Source organism: Garra rufa, chromosome 13, assembly GCF_049309525.1.
Source record: "Garra rufa chromosome 13, GarRuf1.0, whole genome shotgun sequence".
NCBI classification, from domain to species: Eukaryota; Metazoa; Chordata; class Actinopteri; order Cypriniformes; family Cyprinidae; genus Garra; species Garra rufa.
Genome location: NC_133373.1, coordinates 7,734,676 through 7,759,622, shown reverse-complemented (window position 1 = coordinate 7,759,622; position 24,947 = coordinate 7,734,676). Strand labels below are relative to the sequence as shown.

The window sequence follows — 24,947 nt, the reverse complement described above, 5'->3', positions numbered from 1 at the left end:
ATTAATTTGGTCCAAAGTACAGCAAAAACACTAAAATTGTAAAATATTTTTGCTATTTAAAGTATTTTCTATTTGAATATATTTTAAAATGTAATTTATTCCTGTGATTTCAAAGCTGAATTTTTAGCATCATTACTCCGGCCCTCAGTGTCACATGAATCTTCAGAAATCATGCTAATATGTTGATTTGCTGTATTTATTATGAATATTATGGTGAAAACAGCTGAGTAGAATTTTGTCAGGTTTCTTCGATAAATACAAAATTCACACAAACAGCATTTATCTGAAATAGAAATCTTTTGTAACATTATAAATGCCTCCATCATCGCTTTTGATAAATTTAAAGCATCTATGCTACAAAGAAGTATTAATTTCTATAATTTCTACTACAAGACTACAAGATTTTGAATGGTATAGTGTATAATGTTACAAAAGCTTGTAATTTCAGATAAACGCTGATCTATGGATCCTTCAAAGAATCCTGAAAAATACTCTGTTTTAAAATTAAACTAAAACTGTTTTAAATATTAATGATAATAATAATACAAATGTTTCTTGAACAGCAAATCAGCATATTTAATGAATTCTAAAGGATTATGTGACACTAAAGACTGGAGTAATGATGCTGAAAAAAATTAAGCTTTGATCTCATTACATTTTTAAATATATTTAAACAGAAAGCAGTTTTTTTTTTTTTTTTGCAGTACTTTGGATCAAATAAATGCAGGCTTGGTGAGCAGAATCTTTAAAAACATAAACATAAAAAAAACTTACTGTTCAAAAACTCTTGATTTGTAGTGTATTCCATTAGGTTGTAGTGTTTTCAACAGCAAGCCACCAATAGAAGGCGACCAATTACCAGTAGAAAAAAAAAATGGTTTCCATTATAACCAGTAAAACCATTACAAATTCTGTGATCGTTTGTATTGTTTTTTTTTTCAGCAGGGATATTTTATATTACTACTTACATACAGTTATAATTGTCTAAATAATTACCCATTTTTTATTTTTATTGAGAATAGGATGAGTCAGAATATTCAACACTCGTCTCCTTTTACGTCCTCACGCTCTCTCACTTTCACCCAAACCTTTAGGTGGCGATATTGATTCAAATGTGCTTAAAGTCAGTTGTCAAATCCTACACAAAGGAGTGGAAACGAGGAAGTGGAGGTGTCAGGTGAGAGGAATGTTGTTATTACCGCTGTCATCTCTTTTAAGTACGTTTAAAATGCATATTTTGTTCTTGACAAGTAACACTCTACCTGCGGTTCTTTGTCGAACGCATTTGATTCGTTTTAGTTCGAGCGTTTTTTCGTTGATACGACACAAGCTGCAAATCCGGTCTGTTGTCATAATATGATGACACAGCGAGCTGAGAGAAATTACACAGATACATTGAATACGCTGTATATACGAAAACTGTTTATAAAAAACACGTTTCTGTCTTATTTATGCTTTTTCAAGTAAAATAGACGAATGTGGTAACGTTTTTTCTCTTACTGCTGTCTCATTGCTTGCGTCTTGTTTTGCAACCTGCAGCAGATGAGAGAGATTCATCGCTGCAAGACATTAATAATAATAATAAAGCTCTTATGAGCAGTATATCACCATTGATTTTAATATGTGACCCTGGACCACACAACCAGTCGTAAGGGTCAACTTTTTGTAACTGAGATTTATACATGAATACATAAGCCTTTCATTGATGTATGGTTTGTTAGGATAAGACAATATTTGTGACCCTGGACCACAAAACCAGTCATAAGGTTAAATTTTACAAAACTGAGATATATACATCATATGAAAGCTCAATAAATAAGCTTTCTATTGATGTATGGTTTGTTAGGATAGGACAATATTTGGCCGAGATACATCTATTTGAAAATCTGGAGTCTGAGGGTGCAAAAAAATCAAAATGCTGAGAAAATCACCTTTAAATTTCTTCAAATTAAGTTCTTAACAATGCATATTACTAATCAAAAATTACATTTTGATATATTTATAGTAGGAATTTTACAAAAAATCTTCATGGAACATGATCTTTACTTAATTTCCTAATGATTTTTGGCATAAAAGAAAAATCAATAATTTTGACCCATACAATGTATTTTTGGCTATTGCTACAAATATACCCCATCGACTTAAGACTGGTTTTGTGGTCCAGGGTCACATTTGTCCGAGATACAACTATTTGAAAATCTGGATTCTGAGGGTGCCCAAAATCTAAATATTGAGAAGTTCAGTGATCGCCTTTGAACTTGTCCAAATGAGGTTATTAGCAATGCATACTACTAATCTAAAAATTAAGTTTTGATGTATTTATGGTAGAAAATTTACTAAATATCTCCACGGGACATGATCTTTACTTAATATCCTAATGATTTTTGGCATAAAAGAAAGGTTGATCATTTTGACCCATACAATGTATTTTTGGCTATTGCTACGAATATATTCGTGCTACTGTTTTTTTCATGCACCTGTCAAGATTTTGGGCTTTTTGGTTTTTCATAAAGTGTTTTTTCAGACTAGTGGAAAGAAAACACCCAAAAGACACTGTTAAGTCTTTCTTTTCTTTTTCTTTTTTTTAGCATTTTATCTGTTTGTGTAAATAGATTTCAATTATAATACATATTTTTAAAGGTTGTTTTTTCAAAATGAGTTTTTTCTCCTACACTGAGCCATGAATCTCTACTTCAATAGCACATACACACACCAAACGTTACATTTATATTCCTGTCTATATCCTAAAGGTTTTTACAGAGGGTTTTTCATATATAATTTGCTTGATTATGTACATTTTATTTCCCCCCAAAATTTGAAAATACATTGTCTCTTTTCTGTATTTTCTGAGCTATGGAGATACAAAATGAGATACCCAAAGTCCTCTCTGTAAAAACATTTGACTCTAATATGTCAATTAAATAAGAATTTTGAAACTGACTTCACCCAGTTCTTAGACTTTTATACTAGAAATGTATGCAAATTAGCGCATATTTCATTAAATACTAAAAAATGTTTGCAATTATCAATGTAATCAATCAACTGGGTAAGTAAGGCGATAACTGTTAACTGTAATATTGAAACCAAGATTAATTTGCATTACAGTTTCACCTATTGTTTCATGTCCCTTCAACTCACAGGTTTCTTGTACCTCTCAAAACAACATGGAGTTTGCTGAGCTGATCAAAACCCCTCGTGTGGATGGGGTGGTCCTCCACCGACCCTTCATGCCCACTGTCGAGGGGACTTTGTGTCTGACGGGACATCACCTCATCTTGTCATCTCGCCAGGACAACACTGAGGAGCTCTGGCTGCTTCATGCTAACATTGACTCTATTGAGAAAAGGTACTGCGGATAAACCTACAGGTCTTGTTTAAAGGAGAATTTCACTTCCAGAATAAAAATTTCCTGATAATTTACTCATCCCATGTCTTCAGTCAAGAAGAAATTAAGGTTTTTGAGGAAAACATTCCAGGATTTTTCTCCATATAGTGGACTTCAATGGTGTACAATGGGTTGAAGGTCCAAATTGCAGTTTCAAAGAGCTCTACACAATCGCAGCCGAGGAATAAGTGTCTTATCTAGCAAAACGATCTGTCATTTTTTAAGAAAAATACAAATTTATATTCTTTTTAACCACAAAAGCCTTACACATTACAAAAGCATGCACATGTGATGTAGGCGAAAGTACTGACCCAGTGTTTACAAAGCGAATGGTGAACGTGCAAAGAAAGTCAAACGCCCTTTACAAAAAAGATAAAACCGAAGTACACATAGGAAAAATTGTTTTTTTAATTTTTTTAAATGGGGTCTCCTTAAAAGTCTTAAAATGTCTTTTTCCTTTTTCCTGATGAACTTTTTCCTGATGATAGACCGTAAAAAGTCTTAATGTCTTAAATTTAGATTCAGTGGGTCTTAAATATTTTTGGTCAAATTACCGCCAAAATATCTTTAGTCTTATGGACCTAATGTCTGTTTACAATCATTGGATAGATTTTGTTCTATTTGATCTATTTCACTAATGAAAATAATTCAAAACCAGGATCAAAGCAGAAGCATAGTACATTCTTCAAGCAACACTCTGCAGTGTTTTGCTACTAAATTATTCAGAGTTTTGAACAAATCAGTTGAATTAACGACTCAATGACTTTTCACAATTCAGTTCTTTTTACATTTGAAACTTACTTTTCTTTTTGCATTAAAAAAATAAATATTACATTTATGTATTTAATATAATGTATATTTCCATTACAGGTTTAGGTCTTAAATTTCACATAAGCTGGTATTAAAAAGGTCTTAAAAGTTAAAAAGTCTTAAATTTCACTTGCTACCGTCTGTAGAAACCCTGTTAAAGAAAATGACAATCATTTCACAAGAAAAGACCATTATTCCTTGGCTGGGATTGTGTAGAGCCCTTTGAATCTGCATTGAAACTGCAATTTGGACCTTCAACCGTTAACCTCAATTGAAGTCTATTTTATGGAGAAGAATCTTGGATGACATGGGAGTGAGTAAATTATCAGGAAATTTCCATTCTTGAAGTGAACTTCTCCATTAAGACTTCTGTGGGGGGGGGGGGGGGTTTGTGCACTGAAGTTGACTAGTAAAAAATGCAAATTAGATTTTAAAAATATTCCAATAGAAAACAGTTATTTAAAAATTTAATAATATTTCAAAATATTACAGTTTCTGATCAAATAAATGCAGCCTTGGTGAGCATAAGAGACTTCTTGTCAAAAACATTTTAATCACCTTTTGTTTGCAGGTTTGTCGGATCACTGGGAACTATTATTGTAAAGTGTAAGGACCTGCGGGTGATTCAGCTGGACATCCCTGGCATGGAGGAGTGTCTTAATATTGCCAGCTCAATTGAGGTAAGACTGCATTAGGACTCACTCATAAAGCTGAATAGTAATAACCCTAATTTTTACTAATCAGTTTATGCTGTTATCGTTCATTTTTCAGGCTCTCTCCACGCTGGACTCGGTGTCCCTGATGTATCCATTCTTCTACCGTCCTCTGTTTGAGGTCATTGAGGATGGATGGCAGTTGTTCATCCCAGGGGAGGCTTTCAAAGATCTGGAGTCTATGGTATTGTTTTATCCCTGGAAGCCTTGACACTGAGGTCATCAGAAAAAGTTGTAATGTAGTTTCTCAGTGTATCATAGCTCTTTTTTTTAAGATTGTTCTCTATGGGAAGCCAGAGAGCAAATATTCATGACTGCATGTTCTGATATCAAATTAAGTACCAATACAGTTAGTATTTCAAACACTACCGTTGAAAAGTTTGGGGTCTGTAAGATTTTTACAATGTTTTTGAAAGTCTTTTATACTCACCAAAGCTGTGTTGATTTGATTAAAATACAGTAACACTATATTGATATTATGAAATATAGTTGCAATTTAAAATAACTGTTCTCTTTCTTAATTTATTTTAAAATGTCCTTTATTCCTGTGATCCAAAGCTGGTAAACTGCCTGCTGTTCTTTAAAAAAATTCTTCAGGTTCCACAAATTCTTTGGTTTTTCAGCATTTTTGTGTATTTGATTCATTTCCAACAATGACTGTATGCTTTTAAAATCTATCTTTTCACACTGAGGACAACTGAGGGATTCATATGCAACTATTACAGAAGGTTCAAACGCTCACGGATGTTTCAGAAGGAAAAAAACAAGCTTTGAGTGCTAGGAGTGAAAACTTTTGAACGGGAAGTTTACAGATGTGTACTTGAAACAATATGATATTTTGACATTGTCCATTCTGTTCAAAAGTTTTCACCCCCTGGATCTTAATTAGTGGTGGCCGGGCCGTTATCGGCGTTAACGTGAGACTCTTATCGGGCGATAAAAAAAATATTGCCGTTAATCTATTCTCAAAGTTGGGTTGGGAGCTGCGTCTATACTACGTAAGCTATGATGACTTTCACCTTGATATTTTAGCGCGGATGTATACCTAGCCGAATTGCACTGTAGGGGGCGAGAACGAGTCTTCGAACCTGTGTGTATGCCTACTGTGAAATTACCACATCAAACGAGACGTGCTAACATGGATGCATCTATGAAGCCGCCGGGTTTGCTTCAGGGCAGGTGCGTTGCTAGACCCTTTTTACTGGGGCACATGCGTGAGTTATAATTTACTTTGATAATCCCGAAATAAAGACATTTAACTATATGCAACAACTGAATTGACGCTTCTAAAAGCAACGCAGTTTAACCGAAGACTATGCACGCAGATATCCATGCCAGTGCGCGTCTGTGTATTTAACTGCAACACGCACATCGCGCAGCCTTTTACGCAGAAGTACATGCAATGTAGGAATATTTGGTTACACAAGTTTGTATAGTTAATTGTGTTGTAAATGCAATTGTTAAGCAGTTTATGATGCATTTTGGAAACAGGAGATGAGCCCCTGGTCTAATGCGCCACCTGGCTTGAGAAACCCGTTCTCAAAGACTTACTTTTAGTCATTATTTGGGTAGCACACATATTCTGAATGCTTTCGGCAGAATTCAAATTAGCCATTTTAATCTAGATTAATCTAGATTAATTCCAATATTACAGTGAGATTAATCTAGATTAAAAAAAAATAATCTATGCCCACCACTAATCTTAATGCATGTTTATTTTCCTTTTGGAGCATCAGTTAGCATTATAACCTTCTGTAATAGTTGCATTTGAGTTCCATAGTTGTCGTCGGTGTGAAAAGAGATCTCAAAATCATACAGTCATTGTTGGAAAGGGTTCTTTTTCTGAAGAACAGCAGACAGTTTAACTATTCAGGACAAACATACTTGACGATATGTCACGACTTTTGATCTATTTAATGCATGCTTGCTAAATAAAAGTATTAATTCTTTTAATCTTCTTTGATCTTCTAAGTGTTTGTGTATATCATCTTATTTTAAACCCCTTTTCATTTCTTCTTTTGATTTTTGTTATTTTCAATCAAAATCAAAGCGTCTAAATGATAAAGGTGACACTGAGATCTGTTGTCCTCTCTCAGACAGATGAATGGAGACTGAGTGGGGTAAATAAAGACTTCAGCGTGTGCCCCTCGTACCCATCCCTGCTGACTGTGCCCAAAGACATTGATGATGAAAGTCTCTGCAAAGCTGCTTCTTTCCGCCACGGTGGCCGTTTCCCTGTGCTCAGTTACTACCACAAGAAAAACGGCATGGTGAGAAGAAGTGCACTTGAAAATGTTGTTTCCAATTTTTTATCTATTTAACTCTGATCACACTGTCCACAGGTGATGATGCGAGCAGCGCAGCCACTGACAGGAACCAATGGACGGCGCTGCAAAGAGGACGAGAAACTGATCAATGCCACGCTTTGCGCAGGGAAGCGAGGTTACATCATCGACACGCGAACTATAGCTGTCGCGCAGCAGGCTAAAGCTCGCGGAGGAGGGTTTGAACAGGAAGCCAACTATCCTCAGTGGAGGAGGATCCATAAAGCAATTGAGAGGTGGGTTTTTAATTATTCTCACACAGCCAGACTAAGTAGAAATGGATCATATTAATGGTTAGATCAGTTGCATGATTATCTGGCTGATAATCATTTTCATGTTAAGACCATACATAACATTAAATATAAAAAAAGGTAAAACACTTTCCAATAAGGTGTCATTTGTTAACGTTAGTTAATGTATTAACTAACACAAACAATTAATGAACAATACATTTATTACACTATTTATTAATCTTTGTTAATGTTACTTAAAAACACAGTCGTTCATTGTTTGCTCATGTTACTTCACAATGCATTAACTAATGTTAACAAACACAACTAGTGATTTTAATTATGCATTAGTAAATGCTGAAATTAGCATGAACTAAGATTAAGATTATTTTTTGTCTAAATAAACAAAAATAAAAACAAAAATCAACTGTATTAAATTTAGACATCACAACATTGTAATGCTTCATTAAAATACAGTAAAATCAGTAATATTGTGAAACATTATTTTCTATTTAAATATTAATTTTAGAATAGAATGTAATTTATTTCTCTGATATAATTTAGTTAACTTTTTTTTACATTGAAATATAGAGAACATAAGTGAATTTAATTATTGCGATTAATTTAAGTTTTATTATGATTGACCACCTGACTGACCTGTAAAACGACGATCACAGTTTTTGTTTTGTTATTACATGCTATTTAGAGTCAGGTTTGATACACAATAAAAGACCAGCATTTAAACAATTTAAATTGTGATGCAGCAGTTTCTACTAAGTTTCTACTCATTAAATATGAAAAATATTTAAAAAAAAAAATGAAAGACTCTTTGGTCAAATTTGTTTAAAGGCATTACGTACTATACATACTAAATGCCTCAAACAAAAATGCTGGGTATATTTCAAACAGTTTATTTTTTAATTTAAACTTTTTTTATTCATATTGGCATGAAACAAATTCAATACTTCATTTTTACAAATCTTTTGTCACTGCATATTATGGGTTTCAGTACGCTTGGGATTTTAAGATTTTCTTTAAGATTAGTCTTGCATTGAAATCAAGGCTGCATTTATTTGATAAAAAAACAGTAATATTGCGAAATTAAACTTTTTCTTATTTTAATATAATAAAAAATATAATTTGTTGCTCTGATCAAAGCTGAATTTTCATCAACTGTTACTCCTGTCTTCAAGTCCTATTTATCCTTTATCCTTCAGAAATCATGTTAAAATGCTGATTTATTGTTAATATTGAAAACAGCAGTTTTTTGGAAACTGTAATACTTTTTTCAGCATTCTTTGATAAATAAAAAGAACAGCATTTTCACAATAGAAATCTTTAGTAACAATATACTGTACACTATCGTTCAAAAGTTTGGGGTCAGTAAATTCTGTTTTTTATTTATTTTTTTTTTTTTAACTTTTGTTCAGCAAGGATGTGTTAAATGGTAAAAAAGTAATAGTAAAGACTTGTATTGTTAGAAAAACATATAATATAATAGTAGGTATGTATGTATGTATGTAATCTTCTTTAATTATTTATTTATCAAAGAATCCTGAAGCAAGTATCATAGGTTCCAAAAAAATGTCAAGCAGCACAACTTTTAACCATAAATCAACATAATAGAACTATTTATGAAATATAATCTGGGTGAAGGATATTTTATAGTATATTAAACTAGAAAACCATTATTTTAAATTTCACTATATTACTATTCTGTAATTTGTTCAGATAAATGCAGCCTTGATAAGCATGTGAGACTTTAAAAAAACATTAAGGCCTGGTTTCACAGACAGGGCTTAGACTAAGCCAGGATTAGGCCATAGTTCAATTAGGACATTTAAGTAATATTTATAAACATGCTTAGAAAAACACATTACTGGTGAGCATCTTGAGACAAAACAAAGGCACTAATATAATTTAAGAGCAGTCAGCGCAAGTTTCTTTCAGTCGAAACAGCTCAGGCTTACATTTTAGTTTTAGACTAGGCTGCCCTCCAAAGGCAAAGTGCAGTAACTACGCCAACACTGAAACTGAGAAAAATACCTTTAAAGTTTTTACGCCAGCTTGTCAAACATGTTGACACTCTCGTTTCTCTCGGACAAAATTGAACCAGAAGACTTTGCCACAAGACAAAACAGTTGTCACGAAGTCCATTTTAAGCCTTAACTCAATTTTGACCAAATGCGTAGTTACTGCGCTTTGCCTTTGGAGGGCAGTAGGCTTAAGCCTTGTCTGTTAAACCGGGGGTAAAAGTCTTACAGATCTCAAAATCAATAAGTGTAATACTGCTTTAAATTGTTGTTTTTTCCAAAAAGTATTAAAATGTTTTCTGTTTAATTTCATTGCATTTTTGTTTTTGTTTATATGAGGAAAAAATAAATAATATATATTTTTTCCCAAATTTACCCAGTAAAAGTGTTATTGAGTGTAACAATCTTGTCAGACATATTTACAACAAAAATCAATTTATGACATATTAAAAGATTAATTACTTTCACCCCAAATACTAATTTGTTGTAATTCTACATTTTTAACATTTGCCACATTTTCCTAGGCTTTCCCCATTTGTCAAAAATAATTTTTAAAATAATTTAAAACACAACACAATACAATTTATTATGCTCCCTTATTCTTTTAAATATTTTAATATGTACAAGTCAGAATAAGCATGATGTTTGAATTTTACGTAAAAATTTGGACATGTTATTCTACAAAACTTGAAATGTTTCATATTTAATCAAAACCATAATTTGATATTCTCTCTGGTTTCATCGTGATTTTGCAAACTTTGTCAAATCCGGTTGGCTTGGTTTAGAGGTAAACTGATAAAGTTGCGGAAGTCAGTAAATCAGATTAGACTTTGACAAATTAGTTTCATTAAAATTTTGTGATTAATATGCATCAGGCGGTCAATGAACGGGCTTTGGGTGTTATGTACCATCTGAGACTGTGACTAGTATCCATTGTACTTTCGTTAGGTGGCCTAAACTCTTTAAAGCCTTGAAAACACATGTCACTTGCAGCTAAAATGCTCATTTGGAGCTAAAGCATGTCGTATGCAAGCAAACAAACAAACGCAGCTGCATAAATGAGTGCTGTAACTGGGACTATAATCTGACAGCTGTTCTCCCACAGGTCTAATGTTCTGCAGGAGAGTCTGATAAAGCTGGTGGAGGCGTGCAATGATCAGTCGCACAGCATGGACCGCTGGCTCAGTAAACTTGAAGCGTCCAACTGGCAGAGTCATGTTAAGGAAATCCTCACTACGGCCTGCCTGGCTGCACAGTGCATTGACAGGTACTAGGGCTGGGCGGTATACCTTTTCATACCGAATACCGGTGTTTTTTTTTTTAATGATATTCATTTTTCATATACCCCAATACCGGTGAGTGTGTGCGTACAAAGCGCTGGGAACACGTATGTTGACGCAAACAGAAACCGCAGCTTGCACGTGCTTGTCTGAAGCAACCAAGCGTGCCGTAGGTGTCCTGAAAAGTGAAGCCAAAAGTTTTCGATCGCCCCTCGGTGGCTGGCTGCAGTATAGGTCATAAACCCCGCCCTCTCCATGTAATCTAATGGGACGTGAGCCAAACTAAATAATCAAATTACACGGCAAATATTTTTTTTCCAAAGGTGATTTCCATCGTGTGAGGTAGTTCTTATAATGCTGATTCATGCTCAGGTGTTCGTTTTTCTAATAAGTTTGCATTTAAGTAGTTATTTGATGCTATAAAAACGGGGTGTGTTGTCATGATTGTGATCGTGTGATTGGGTCTGCGGGAGTTTGGGCGGGACTTTGACACCGCGGCTCCGCCTCACGACACTACTGCGCATGCTCTGGCTCCAAACAAACCTCTACTGCGCATGATCTGGCTCCAAATGACATAACTTCCCCCAAGACGGTAGCGGCCATATTGAGCTGTTTTGGCTTCACTTTTCTATAGTGGAAAGAAGCGGAAACGCGTTGTCCATCTTTTTTTACAGTCTATGGAAGCAACACATCTGAGGTGTGGACGTATTTCAGTATATCTGAGAAAGACCCAGGGTTAGCGATTTGTAAAACTTGTAATGCCGAAATTTCAAGAGGGGGTGCGTCTGCAGTGATGAGAGCAGAGATCGGCGCATTGTGCGCAGACAGATGTAACGTTAGCTTTCAGTGAGAGAAAAACAATGGCTTTACGTTGGTGTTACGTCGCAATATTTTAAAGATATGTCTTTTCTATATACTGTATTTTTATTAATATTTATGTTTTAAAGCCAATGGATATCACACAAGCAACGTGGAAACTGATCAATATGTTAAAGTGAAAGTAAAAACTGACTTTCAGCATCTGATGTGCATTCTTTCAGACAATGAGAGACGATTATACTTCATATGCTGATATTAATTTAGTCCCTTAATATTTTTCTTGTGCCCCGAACATGGTGGGAAAAAAAATAAAAAAGAAACGTATTTTGTGTAAGGTTTGTTTTTGAAAGCCTTAAATAAAGCTCTTAATTTTCATTGATGACTGCAGTGTTATTAGGGGGTTATGAAAGTCATAATTATGATTTCAGGTGGTCTAAAATGTGGGGACTGAAAGACAAGAATTGCGATGAAACTTCAAAAGGCTATCCATTGAATAAATATGAGCGCTGCACGTTTCAAAATCATTTGTTGCGCTACTTTGTATACTACCATTCTGACAGCGCCTCCTGCTGGAAGAGAAACGCGTAGACTTGTAAATGTGAACTTGTGAACAATGCACAATAAAGTGTTGTGTATTTTGACTGCAAATCATGAATTCTGATTTCTTCACCTCATTACAATTATGAGTGCCACTGTCACTTCTTTGTGAACAGCAGCATTTTGTGAGACCAATCAAACCTGGGTTAATACTAGTCCGGTCAATGTAAGCCAATATACTGCAGTAATTATTCTCTAATTTATTAGGAAATGTGGTTAACACCAAGTCATGCATGAAAAAAAAAAAAAAACCGTCATATACCGTGATACCGTATAATTTTGAAAAATACCGTGATATAAATTTTTGGTCATACCGCCCAGCTCTAACAGGTACATCTGTTTCACACATAGAGCCGTTACACTCCAGACAGATCTGTATATGCAGCTGTGTTAATTACTGTTTTAGCTCTATTTCTAAGTTAATTACAAAAGCTGCTGTTTCTCAGCACATTTGTTGCAAAGCTAGTTGTGGTGATAATTAGTGGCTGTTGTCATGCTGTAATCATCATTATGTTCATACCACACTGGTACTGCTGTTTTAAGAGCTGCTTTTGGCACACAGTGCATTATCAGGTTTGTAGTGCTACGTGTGTGCTAAATAATCTCAAACTGAGTGCCGTTGCAAAGTTTGTGTTGTGTTCCAGGGAAGGGGCATCAGTGCTTGTTCATGGCACAGAGGGCACTGATTCGACACTGCAGGTGACGTCTCTTGCCCAGATCATCCTCGACCCGGCACGCAGAACCATCCGTGGCTTTGAGGCGCTGATTGAGCGAGAGTGGTTGCAGGTGAGAGAATTTGTCAGGAAAACTCAGATTGACTGATTTGTATGGAAGCCCATTTCCACCACCGACTAAAAAATAAAAAAAGCTTATTGTGACTTTTTATCACGCAATTTTAACTTTAATTTTTTTCTCAGAATTGAATGATATAAACTTGCAATTACGAGTTATGAAGTCCAATTTTGAGGGGAAAAACAGACTGATACGTTCTCACAGTTGCTTATATTACAATTCTTTATATCTCACAATTTAAGAATAACTTAACTCACAATTCTGAGAAAAAACAAGTCATTTTCAGAAGTGTAAGTTTATATCTTGCAATTCTAACTTTATTTCTCAGAATTGTGAGTTTGTATCTTGCAATTCGGAGAAAAAAATATTCTGAACTGTGAGAAGTCGCAGTTACCTTTTTAATTTTTTTTTAATTATTCAGTGGTGGAAATGAGCTTTCATAGATTTATCTTAGTCCGCTTCCTGTCCCATTGTCAAAATCATTCCATCACCCTCCCTAATAATTCTCAGAATGCACCATAAAAAGTTGTCTGCTCAGTAAATTTACGTACCAGAAATATTATTTCAGAAAAGTGCACAAGTGCAATTTTATAAAGCAATTACAATAAATTAAAATGTGTTTGTCATTATGCTTTCTTGTGTTGTTGTTATATGTTTAAAAACTGCTTGCTTTTAGTTTTTATTAATTTATTTATGTACTTTACTGTGCAAAATTTTGGGATCAGTTAGAAAGGATGCATTTAAATTGATCAAAAGTGACAGTAAAGACATTTTCAATGTTACAAAAGTTTGCTGTTCTTTTCAACTTCCTATTTGTCAAAGAATCTTAAAATTGTCATGGTTACAACAAAAAAATATAAAGCAACACACATTTCCAATATTAATAAAAATAATGACTGTTTCTTAAACATATTAGAATGATTTCTGTAGGATCATATGACTCTGCAGACCGGAGTAATGATGCTAAAAAAATTCAGCTTTTCCATCACAGGAATAAATTATATTTTAAAATATATTAAAATAGAAAGTAGTTACTTTAAATTGTAATAATATTATTAATATTACTGTATTTTTGATTAAATAAATGTACCTCTGGTGAGCATAGGAGACTCAAAAACATTTAAAATGTATGTAATATGTTTGGGTTTTTCTTATTTGTAGGAGAAATGCATATTTTATAATGTCAATAGATGTGAATGAATAAAATATATAAATATAAATAAATAAGCTAATAAGCTTTTAATTGATGTATGGTTTGTTAGGATAGGACAATATTTGGCTGAGATACAACTATTTGAAAATCTGCAATTTCGGGGTGCAAAAAAAATCTAAATATTGATATAATTGCCTTTAAAGTTGTCCAAATGAAGTTCTTAGCACTGGACGTTACTAATCAAAAATTAAGTTTTGATTTATTTAGGGTGGGAAATTTACAAAATATCCTTATGGCACATGATCTTTACTTAATGTCCTTATGATTTTTAGATATTAAGTAAAGATCATGTTCCATGATAAAAGAAAAATCGTTAATTTTGACCTATAAAATGTATTGTTGGCTATTGGTACAAATATACCCGTGCTACTTAAGACTGGTTATGTGCTCCAGGGTCACATAGAGTAATGTTGTTAATAAATACTACATAAATGTAAAACTATAAAATGTGTCACAGGGAATGTGTAGAAAATCAAAACCTTTGCTAATGTCCCAATTTGATTAACCTACTGATCAATAACACGAGGAACTAGGAAGTGGAATGAAACACAGCCTCAGTTTTAAAATGTTGTTTCTCTGTGAAGTCTGGCATAACCTATGATCCTGTAACCTTTACCTCCAGGCCGGTCACCCGTTCCAGCAGCGCTGTGCACAGTCTGCATACTCAAACGGGAAGCCCCGAAGTGAAGCGCCCGTGTTCTTGCTTTTCCTGGACTGTGTGTGGCAGATCCTGCGGCAGTTCCCCTGCTCCTTCCAGTTCAACGAGAACTTCCTGATCATGCTCTTCGAGCACGCTTATGCCTCACAGTTTGGCACTTTCCTTGGAAACAGCGTGGCTGAGAGGTTAGTATTTCCCTCCATCACATACTGTCTCATTTCCTGTGTTACATCAACTGCAACTTTGTGAAAACAGTTTGTTTTTACAATAACCGATAAGTCTCTAAATAGCCATCACAGGACCTTATTGTATCAGTCTAAAGGTAACTTGCGTCTGTTTGGAAATTACATTTCCAAGGTGTGGATCTGAAGGAAACTGCAATTTGGGATTGGGCCATAGTTTACACTTGCATGTTACACATAGAGGTTGGCATGTTGTAATTTTATCCATATGGAAAGTTACATTCTGGAGAGGAAGATCACAACCCCTTTAGTCAACACTCCTGCGTCAGTAGAGGTCAACCTGTAGCTGGCCGTGACCCTTTTGTGTTTGTTGCTTTATCTTGAGCAGGATGTTTTGGTAAATGTGTTGTGAAATGATTCTCTGCTTGTTGCTTAAATGTGTATCACATTTCAAAATGTCCAGTGTTGGTGCAGCCGTTTACCGACAATGAATAGTGTGTTGTGTGTGATGTCATAAATCTGATCTTTAGACCCAAGAGGAAAGGTTTCATCCTTGTTTAATATTTGTGAGTGCGCGTCACTCAAAAAATAAAGGTTCCTTATTGGCCTTAATGTTTCCATGAAGAACATTTAACTTCAATGGAATCTTTGCAATGTATAAAAGATTTTTAAAAGTTCTTTTTAATTGTTTTTCACTAAGAAAAATGATTATTTTGAAAATTATTTATTTAAAAAAATATTTATTTAAATTATTTATTAATTATTTTAAAATGATTTTAATTAATTATTATAATTATTTATTTAAAAATATTTACAAAAAAAATTAAACTGTTATGTCTTGTATGACTTAATATAACATAAATGATTTCTCTTACTGAAATATGTAGTAGAAAACCCATGAAAGGTTTTCGTTATTTAAAAAAATCCATATCGTTTTATTCATATTTGGACTATGGGGGGCCATTATTTCAACATCGTGAAATGGTTGCACTCTGTCAGCTACTGGCGCTATCTGTTGCTATTTTTACCCCAAACTAACTCGGAAAATAAAATACTGATATGATGACCACAGCTACTGAAAGAGCGTACAGTGATGATGGATATAAGCGTAGAATTGAATCAAGTGCTATAACATCGATTTTCCCCAGAAGGAGTCTAAACACCCCTGGATATCGATTGAAATTCTCACCGAAACACTCCTTCAGTGGCTGCGGCATCTTGACAAGCGTTGCATGTTTACATCCTGCCAGGATGGCATCTAGCGTTTCTTGTCTCTGCCGTTTGTAAGCTCTTTCAGTAGCTGTGGTCTACTAAAAGCCTCAGTGGCATCAGGGCGAAAGTGGAGAGAACAAAAACGCAGGTCTTTAGGGAGTTTTATGGAAAATAATGGAAAGGTCCACAAGCACCTTTCCATTATTGTCTCCTCTTCTTATCACTAGAAAAGCAGTGAAGACTTAATCTTGTCACTGTATTGAAAGTTACAGCCAAAAGTCACACAGTGTGGCACTTTATCAGTAGTTGTGTATTTTGTGTTGTGCTATGGTAAAAACACTAACAGGAAGTGCCAGTTGCTCACTGAGTGTGACCATTTCACATGATCAAAAATAATGGCACCCCCATAGTCCAAAATATGTATAAAACTATATGGATTTTCTTAAATAATGTCAAGCTTTCATTGATTTTCTACTACATATTTCAGTAAGAGACATTATTTATGTTATATTAAGCAATGCAAGTCTCAAGACCCATGGTTACCTTTGACAGAGTAGCTTGTGAAATAATACAGTAAAGAATTTTACGATTCAGTAGGTCAGAATGTTTATGAATGTTAGGGTTTAGCTGGAGGAGTAGATTTGTGAAAGACTTTCTAATTGCTTATTGTAACATAATGAATGGCAGCGGTTGGATGTGTCTGGCTCCTCATAACATAAACTTTACTGTAAAGTCTGGGTGTAGATGTAAACGTTGTACTTTCTGTGTTGTGTTTCAGGGTGAAGCTGCAGCTGTCTCAGAAAACTGTTTCTTTGTGGTCGTGGGTGAACAGACCTCAGGAGCTGGAGCGATTTCTTAACCCGCTGTATGAGCCTAATAACCTGGTCATCTGGCCGTCTGTGGCTCCTCAGAGCCTGCTTCTGTGGGAGGGTGAGCACCACACAGTCTCCCACATTCCTTTTTTTTTTTTTTTTATCTCTTCCAGCATCTGCTATGAATGTGAAATCATCATGAAAATTATGTTGAAACGTGTGCTTACCTAGTTAAACTATAGGGGGCAGCCATGTGTTGCTTGGTTCTTTAACTATGCTTTCACAGTTTTACTTCGGATATGTCACCCTGGACCACAAAACCTAGGTCTTATGTAGTACAGGTATAATTCTTTTATGCCAGAAATCATTGGGATATTAATTAAAGATCTTGTTCCATTAAGGTACTTTGTAAAATTTTCTACCATAAATATATCAAAAACTAATTTTTGATTAATAATATGCATTTCTAAGGACTTCTTTTGGACAACTTTAAAGAAACTTTTCTCAAATTTAGATTTTTTTGCACCGTCAGATTCCTGATTTTCAAATAGTTGTATCTCAGTCAAATATTATCCTATGCAAACCATACTTCAATGGAAAGCTTATTTCAAAAAATTGACCCTTATGACTGGTTTTGTGGTTCAGAGTCACATATGTGAGATGCTTGAAGAACACAAGGATTATAAGATCAGTATGTGTTTTGAAATGAATGGTATGTCACTATTCTTCCATGACGTACTGTAGGTGCACCTATAGGACAGATATATTGTGTGTTAGTCACGTACTTGAACATTGTTTAACAAACTCTAAGGGCAGATTTTTATCTGAATAGTTATTATTCTTCTAATGCAATTAAAATGAAAGCCATCTAGCCACCGTAGGCTATTTTGGATCATATACCTCTGAAATATTTAATTTAATTTATAAATCAATTTATATTCAAATGTAAAATTATATATCTTTATTAATTACATATGAAATATATTTCATTTTCATAATGAAGCCTTATTTAAATTAATGATTTACATTGGACACAGATTAGACAAAATTAAATGAGATGCATTTAAAAAAGAAAGTTAATATTAATCTAAATATAATCCATTTAGCTCACTTTTAATAACTTTAAAGAAAATTTGCCTTCCTTGTCATGTTGAGGATATTATTAAAAAGATATTTCAGCCAAAAATGAGAATTCTGTCAATAATTACTCTCATTCATATAGTTCCAAACCTTGTAAGACCTTTGTTCATCTTCAGAACACAAATTAAGATATTTTTGATGAAATCCGAGAGCTTTCTGACCCCAAAAGTTAGTAAGGACATCATTAAAATAGCCCATGTGACATTAGTGGTTCAACCGTTGAAACTACTGTTGTTATGAAACTACCAGAATACTTTTTTACTTGGTAGTTGTGTTGCTGTATATGCTGGGTCAGAAAGCTCTATTTATCAAAAATATCTTACGGATTTGGAACGACATGACAGTAATTGATGACACAATTTTTATTTTTGGGTGAACTGTCCCTTTAAGCATTAACGAAGCAACTCTGAGACTTCAACATCAGTTTGTTTTAAACCTTTCACCAGACCCAGATTAACGTCACATGGAATTCACAAGTGTGACAATGATTTAACCCCGATGACCTCTGTGCCATTCATTTTTTTAGTCCTCATCTCTGGAGCCTGTCGTGCCTCTATTTTAGAAGTGCAGTGAAAGAGACTCTTTCAGTAAAAGCAGCCAAGCAGACATGGAGTTTACTGCCGTGGCGGTTCACTTTCAGTCACATGAGCAGTTCTCAAACAACTCATAGATATGTTTAGACCTTTCATATACACTACCAGTCAAACGTGGACATTAGTGTACTCGCCAAAAGAGCTTCACTGCTCAGTCTAATAATTATAAGCCTTTGCCTAGATTAAAGTTTATTAACCTATATTCAAGGAAATCCCACACTTGTTGGGTGTTTTTGTGGCTTTTCCTTCATTATCTGTTTCAACCCATTCCAAAAAAATAAATGCATTAATAATAAAAAGTGTGTGTGTGTGTGTGTGTGTGTGTGTGTGTGTGTGTGTGTGTGTGTGTGTGTGTGTGTGTGTGTGTGTGTGTGTGTGTGTGTGTGTGTGTGTGTGTGTGAGAGAGAGAGACCCTGGACCACAAAACTAGTCTAAAGTAGCACATGTATATTTGTAGCAATAGCCAAAAAAATATATTGTGTGGGTCAAAATTATTGATTTTTCTTTTATGACAAAAATCATTAGGATATTAGGTAAAGATCATGTTCCATGAAGATATTTTGTGAATTTCCTACTGTAAATATATTAAAGGCTTAATTTTTGATTAGTAATATGCATGGCTAAGAATTTTATTTGGACAACTTTAAAGACAATTTTCTCTATATTTAGATTTTCCTATCATAACAAACCATAAATCAGTGGAAAGCTTATTTGTGACCCTGGACCACAAAACCAGTCTTAAGTCACTGGGGTATATTTGTAGCAATAGCCAAAAATACATAGCATGGGTCAAAATTTTTGATTTTTCTTTTATGCCAAAAATCATTGAGAAATTAAGTAAAGTTCATGTTCCATGAAGATTTTTTTGTAAAATTCCTACTGTAAACATATCAAAATGTAATTTTTGATTTGTAATATGCATTGTTAAAAACCTAATTTGGACAACTTTAAAGGTGATTTTCTCAGTCTTTTTGATTTTTTTTGCATCCTCAGATTTCTGATTTCAGATAGATGTATCTCAGTAAAATATTGTCCTATCCTTACAAACCATACATCAATAGAAAGCTTATTTATTGAGCTTTCACATGATGTATAAATCTCAGTTTTGTCAAATTTAACCTTATGACTGGTTTTGTGGTCCAGGGTCACATTTATTTAGCTTGATGTATAATTATATGATATATGTTAAAAAAATGACCCTTATGACCAGTTTTGTGGTCCAAAGTTACACACACACGTATATATATATATATATATATATATATATATATATATATATATATATATATATATATATATATATATATATATGTGTGTGTGTATATGTGTCTCTTACCAATGGATCCTTTACAGTGAATAGGTGCCATCAGAATGAGAGTCCAAACAGCTGATTAAAAAGATTACAATAATCCACAAGTAATTCACACGACTCTGTGAAATGAAAATCTGCATGTTTATTTAACTTAATTTATCATTGAGTCATTTTAACTTTAAACCACTGCTTCTGGCCATAATCCATAATAATGCTTTCTCCAGTAAAAATGTTTGTAACTTGTCATCCTCTCATATCAAAATCCACCAACAGATTTTTTTTTAAATGTTTTGGACTTTTTCTGCTTATAAATTAGTTGTGCATATTTATCTCTTCACTGGAGAAATTTGGATTACTTGTGGGTTATTGTGATGTTTTTTTTAACTTTCATTTTGACGGCACCCATTCACTGCAGAGCATTTATTGGTGTGCAAGTGATGTGATGCTTAATTTAACCAAATCTGTTTAGAAACAAAGTCCTGTGTTTAAATTCATCTATTTGAACTCTTCTAGTGAATTTTCAGCAAATGTTCATTTTTGTGTGAACTATTCCTTTAAGTCTCAAGCTCCTTTGAGAAATAGCTAATCAAATGTTAATTTCACAGTTGGGTGAGTATTGACCAGTGCACTCTGCTAACATCATTACAAAATGTCAGCTTTATGTGTGTTAAGAAACATGGGAGTGGTGATTTTGTGGGGATATTTAAAGGGTTCATCAGATGCAAAACTCACTTTTACATGTTGTTTGACCACCCTACAATGATAAAAATCCACCCAGTGGTATTTTTTAATCTTTAAAAGTAATATTCCCTTTTTAAAATCAGGTCATTCTCAGCTTCTTGTCTTATTCACAACACATCGACAGAGGCCGCTCCCACGATAGTTGATTGACATGAACGCCTTACCTTAGACCCGCCCTCACCGAGCTGAAACAGTCCAATCGCCATTGTGTGACTCAGGTGCAGGGCAAGACAAGAATGTCTCTGAGCGATTGAGGTGTTCTGCTGTTGGATGTAATAATGAACATAGCAGTAGTCATTTACTCTTGACATCTGAGCCCTGAAGACACAGAGGATTAACATTACTTTCGTTTTTAAAAGAAAAGCGCCGATCCCGATCTACATATGTGACCCTGGACCACAAAACCAGTCTTAAGTCGCTGGGGTATATTTGTAGCAATAGCCAAAAATACATTGCATGGGTCAAAATTTTTGATTTTTCTTTTATGCCAAAAATCATTAGGAAATTAAGTAAAGATCATGTTCCATGAAGATTTTTTGTAAATTTCCTACTGTAAATATATCAAAATGTAATTTTTGATTTATAAAATGCATTGTTAAGAACCTAATTTGGACAACTTTAAAGGTGATTTTCTCAGTATTTAGATTTTTTTGCACCCTCAGATTCCTGATTTTCAAATAGATGTATCTCGGTCAAATATTGTTCTATCCTAACAAACTATGCATCAATAGAAAGCTTATATATTGAGCTTTCATATGATGTATAAATCTCAGTTTTGTAAAATTTTACCTTATGACTGGTTTTGTGGTCCAGGGTCACATATGCATCTGTGTTCGTGTGAATCATTTGTGATGCAGCTTCACCCACAGCAGAAGTGAATATAAGGGTTTTTTATGCATCTTTGCAAATGGCCTTTCTTAATAATGTGTTACTTAGCATGTTTCGCAGCTAAACTCGGCTAAATGCAGCTAAAGTAAACATTACAGCTCGTCATCCCATGGCAGAGAGGGGCGGGGCAAGCAGAGCTCATTAGCATTTAAAGAAACATGCAATAGAATAGCTCTCTAAAAAGGATGTTATAGACTTCTCATTAAGACGCTAAAGAATTATATCAACTTGTGGAAAATGGGCATCTAATGACCCCTTTAAGGTTTCCTTATTTTTGTACCTTTAGATACAGCGGAGCGATCAAAGTGGCCATCTCACATCTGTTTTTCTCTGCTTGTGTATCCATGGCAGAAAGCATGACTCATCAGTGAGACAGAATGATGTCATCACATCAAATCACATGTTCTTTTCTCTACAGGAGTATTCCTTCGCTGGAATCGCTCCACAAAGTGTTTGGATGAGGCCTATCAGGAGATGGTCCATATTATAGAGTACAACAAGGAGCTGCAGAACAAAGTGAACAGTCTGCGCAGACAGCTGGCCCAGCTCGAGACGGAGGACAGCCCATTGCAGACACCGTAGGATGTCAACAGAATGGTACACTTCTGATTTGCCATTTCACGCACATGTATCTACACTCCTTTGATTGCACTCTTTCTTTCTGACTCAATTGATCCACTTTTTTCACATTAACATATTACATTGGTCTCCAATGGATTCTACTCTCTCTGGCCACTAGAATTGCTGCTTTATTAATATATCAATGTAGTTTTCGTCCTTAAACACTATGCCGCACTTGTCCTTATTATGGCGTGTTTCATGTACAACACTTTAAACTGATTAGCAGGTTAGGATATATGGATGTCTTTTCACTAGAGATCATACAGTGGTGCTTTGGTTTACATATTCTTAAAGAAAAGGGACTGCTGATGTGCCTTTTTTTATCATTTTAAGTCATGTGCCATGAAGTGCAATAAAAAATGATTATAAAATAAAAGGGAAGATATTGGACTGACTATTAGATGCTGGAAATTTCAAAATTTGAAATTTGTTATGAGTTTACTCACTCTCAGGGTGTCCAAGATGTAGATGAGCTTGGAGAAATTTAGCATTACATCACTTGCTCACCAATGGATCCTTTGCAATGAATGGGTGCCGTCAAAATGAGAATCCAAATAGCTGATAAAAACATCGCAATAATCCACAAGTAGTCCGCACCACTCCAGTCCATCAATTAACATATTGTGAAGAAAAAAGGTGCACGTTTTAACATTAAAAAAAATTTTATCAGCTTTTTGGACTCTCATTCTGACGGCACCCATTCACTGCAGAGGATCCATTGCTGAGCAAGTGTTGTAATGCTAAATGTCTCATCTGATTCACATCTTGGATGGTCTGAGTGGGAGTAAATGTTCGGTAGATTTGCCCTTTTGGTTGAACTATTCCTTTAAGAAATTGCCAAAATTTCTTACAAATCTAAGATCATTTGTGCACGGGTAATATTCATTTTTGTATAGAGTAAAGATATTTAGTATATAGTTTAAAAATGCAGATTTCTAATAGTGTGAATGTCAAAATAACGTGTCATAAATTTCCATCCCCAACCTTTAGAATTGTTACATAACACTTTTTTTGAGGTAAATATACAGATCTTTATTAGGAGACATGCAGCGGTTGTTTAGGAACATCTAAAAATAAAGCCCACTGGGATTATTACAGTTTCCGTTCTGCACAAAAGCATTTTATTCCATCCAGTTCTCCATTAGTGACATTAGCATGGTCATGTAGACAGAAGACGTTTACTACAAAAACTCATTTTACATATAATTTATGCACGTAAATCAAGATATATATACACTCAATGTGCTGGTAAAGGTTTTTGGGTCCATTTGTTTCATTATTATGTGAATATTTAAATCTATTATGTAGTGACTCCTGTAGCCTATATAGGTGATTTTAATATTTCACTGGGTTCTCACCATCAAATATAGACTCTGCTGCGTTTATGAATGTGTTTTAGTTTAGTTTAGGGTAGATTTTGGTACTGGGTATAGACAGTCAGTTATTGTTTTGTTTTTTATGCACATTTTTTTTATTTCACTGGCACTTCAGTAGCATCAACTGACATGCATCAATAAGATTCAATGTAAAATTGTCTGTACAGTGTCACGTCTTGCTTTACAAAATATAATGTTGATCAAACTGAAGTATGTTATGTTCTGTGGGCATTAAAAGATTGTTTAATGTACATATGTGTGGTTTTTTTTTCATAATTAAATTGAATTCTTAGCATCCCAGTTTCAAAACAATAAATGGTAATAAAATATGAATTACCGGTAGTCAGTTTGACTTATCAGTCATTATCATGTTGCGCTGATAAGATAAGTCTAATCACCTGTAAGAAAATAGGTAACAATGATATGTAAACTTCAAACTGCCTTGAAACTTTATGTAAAAAAATATATATATATAATATATATATATATATAATGTATATGTATGTCCTGCATTGTATGTCCTGCATATCTCCACTTTAGTTCATTGGCTGAGACTGATTTTAACTGCAGTCCTACATTTATGATCAGGAAATATTCCTGTGCCCCCCTCTCTCATAGCTACAAGGTGTGAGTAGATGGACCCCACAATTTTGAGGTAAATGTGTTCAAAAGTCTGAAAAATCTTTGTGTAACTTTAAGGAACGTTGCTACTGAACACCTTTGTACTGCAATTAAGCATAATTTTTTGAGAGTTTTCATAACATTTGTTTTTTATTTGTTTTTTTGTTCAGAACTGTGCTAGCTAACCATGTGCTAATTAGCATCTTTGAGCTAGGTTCATAAATGTCTCAAATTGTTACTACCAAAACATTTAGTGAAGTTTCTGTAGTGACATCTTAGTTTATTTTTTGGGTGTTATCCCTAAAAATCTGCCACTACCGAAGCAGTCACAACCGAAACATTTTGTGAAGTTTCGGTAGTAACATCTTTGCTTTTTTTGGGTGTTATCCCATAAAATTATCACCACCGAAACAGTCACAACTGAAACATTTGGTGAAGTTTTGGTAGTGACATCTTTTTTTTTTTTCTTTTTTTTTTTTGGGTGTTATCGCATAAAATTGTTACTACTAAAACAGTCAGAACCAAAACATTTGGTTAATTTTTGGTAGTGACATCTTAGTTTATTTTTTTTTGTGTGTTATCCCCAAAAATTTGC

At 34.2% G+C, this 24,947-nt stretch overlaps 1 protein-coding gene across 1 annotated transcript; it reads left to right on the top strand.

The window, feature by feature from the left end:
- Positions 1-1,123: 1,123 nt before the first annotated feature.
- mtmr9 (myotubularin related protein 9) lies at positions 1,124-23,955 on the top strand. Its single transcript, XM_073816396.1, has 11 exons — positions 1,124-1,177; positions 3,141-3,346; positions 4,767-4,875; positions 4,967-5,092; positions 7,005-7,178; positions 7,251-7,468; positions 10,601-10,762; positions 12,836-12,977; positions 14,819-15,039; positions 17,027-17,178; positions 22,153-23,955. Exons 2-11 carry the CDS (start codon positions 3,165-3,167, stop codon positions 22,314-22,316), a joined length of 1,650 nt encoding a protein of 549 aa, XP_073672497.1. The 5' UTR covers positions 1,124-1,177; positions 3,141-3,164; the 3' UTR covers positions 22,317-23,955.
- Positions 23,956-24,947: the final 992 nt, after the last annotated feature.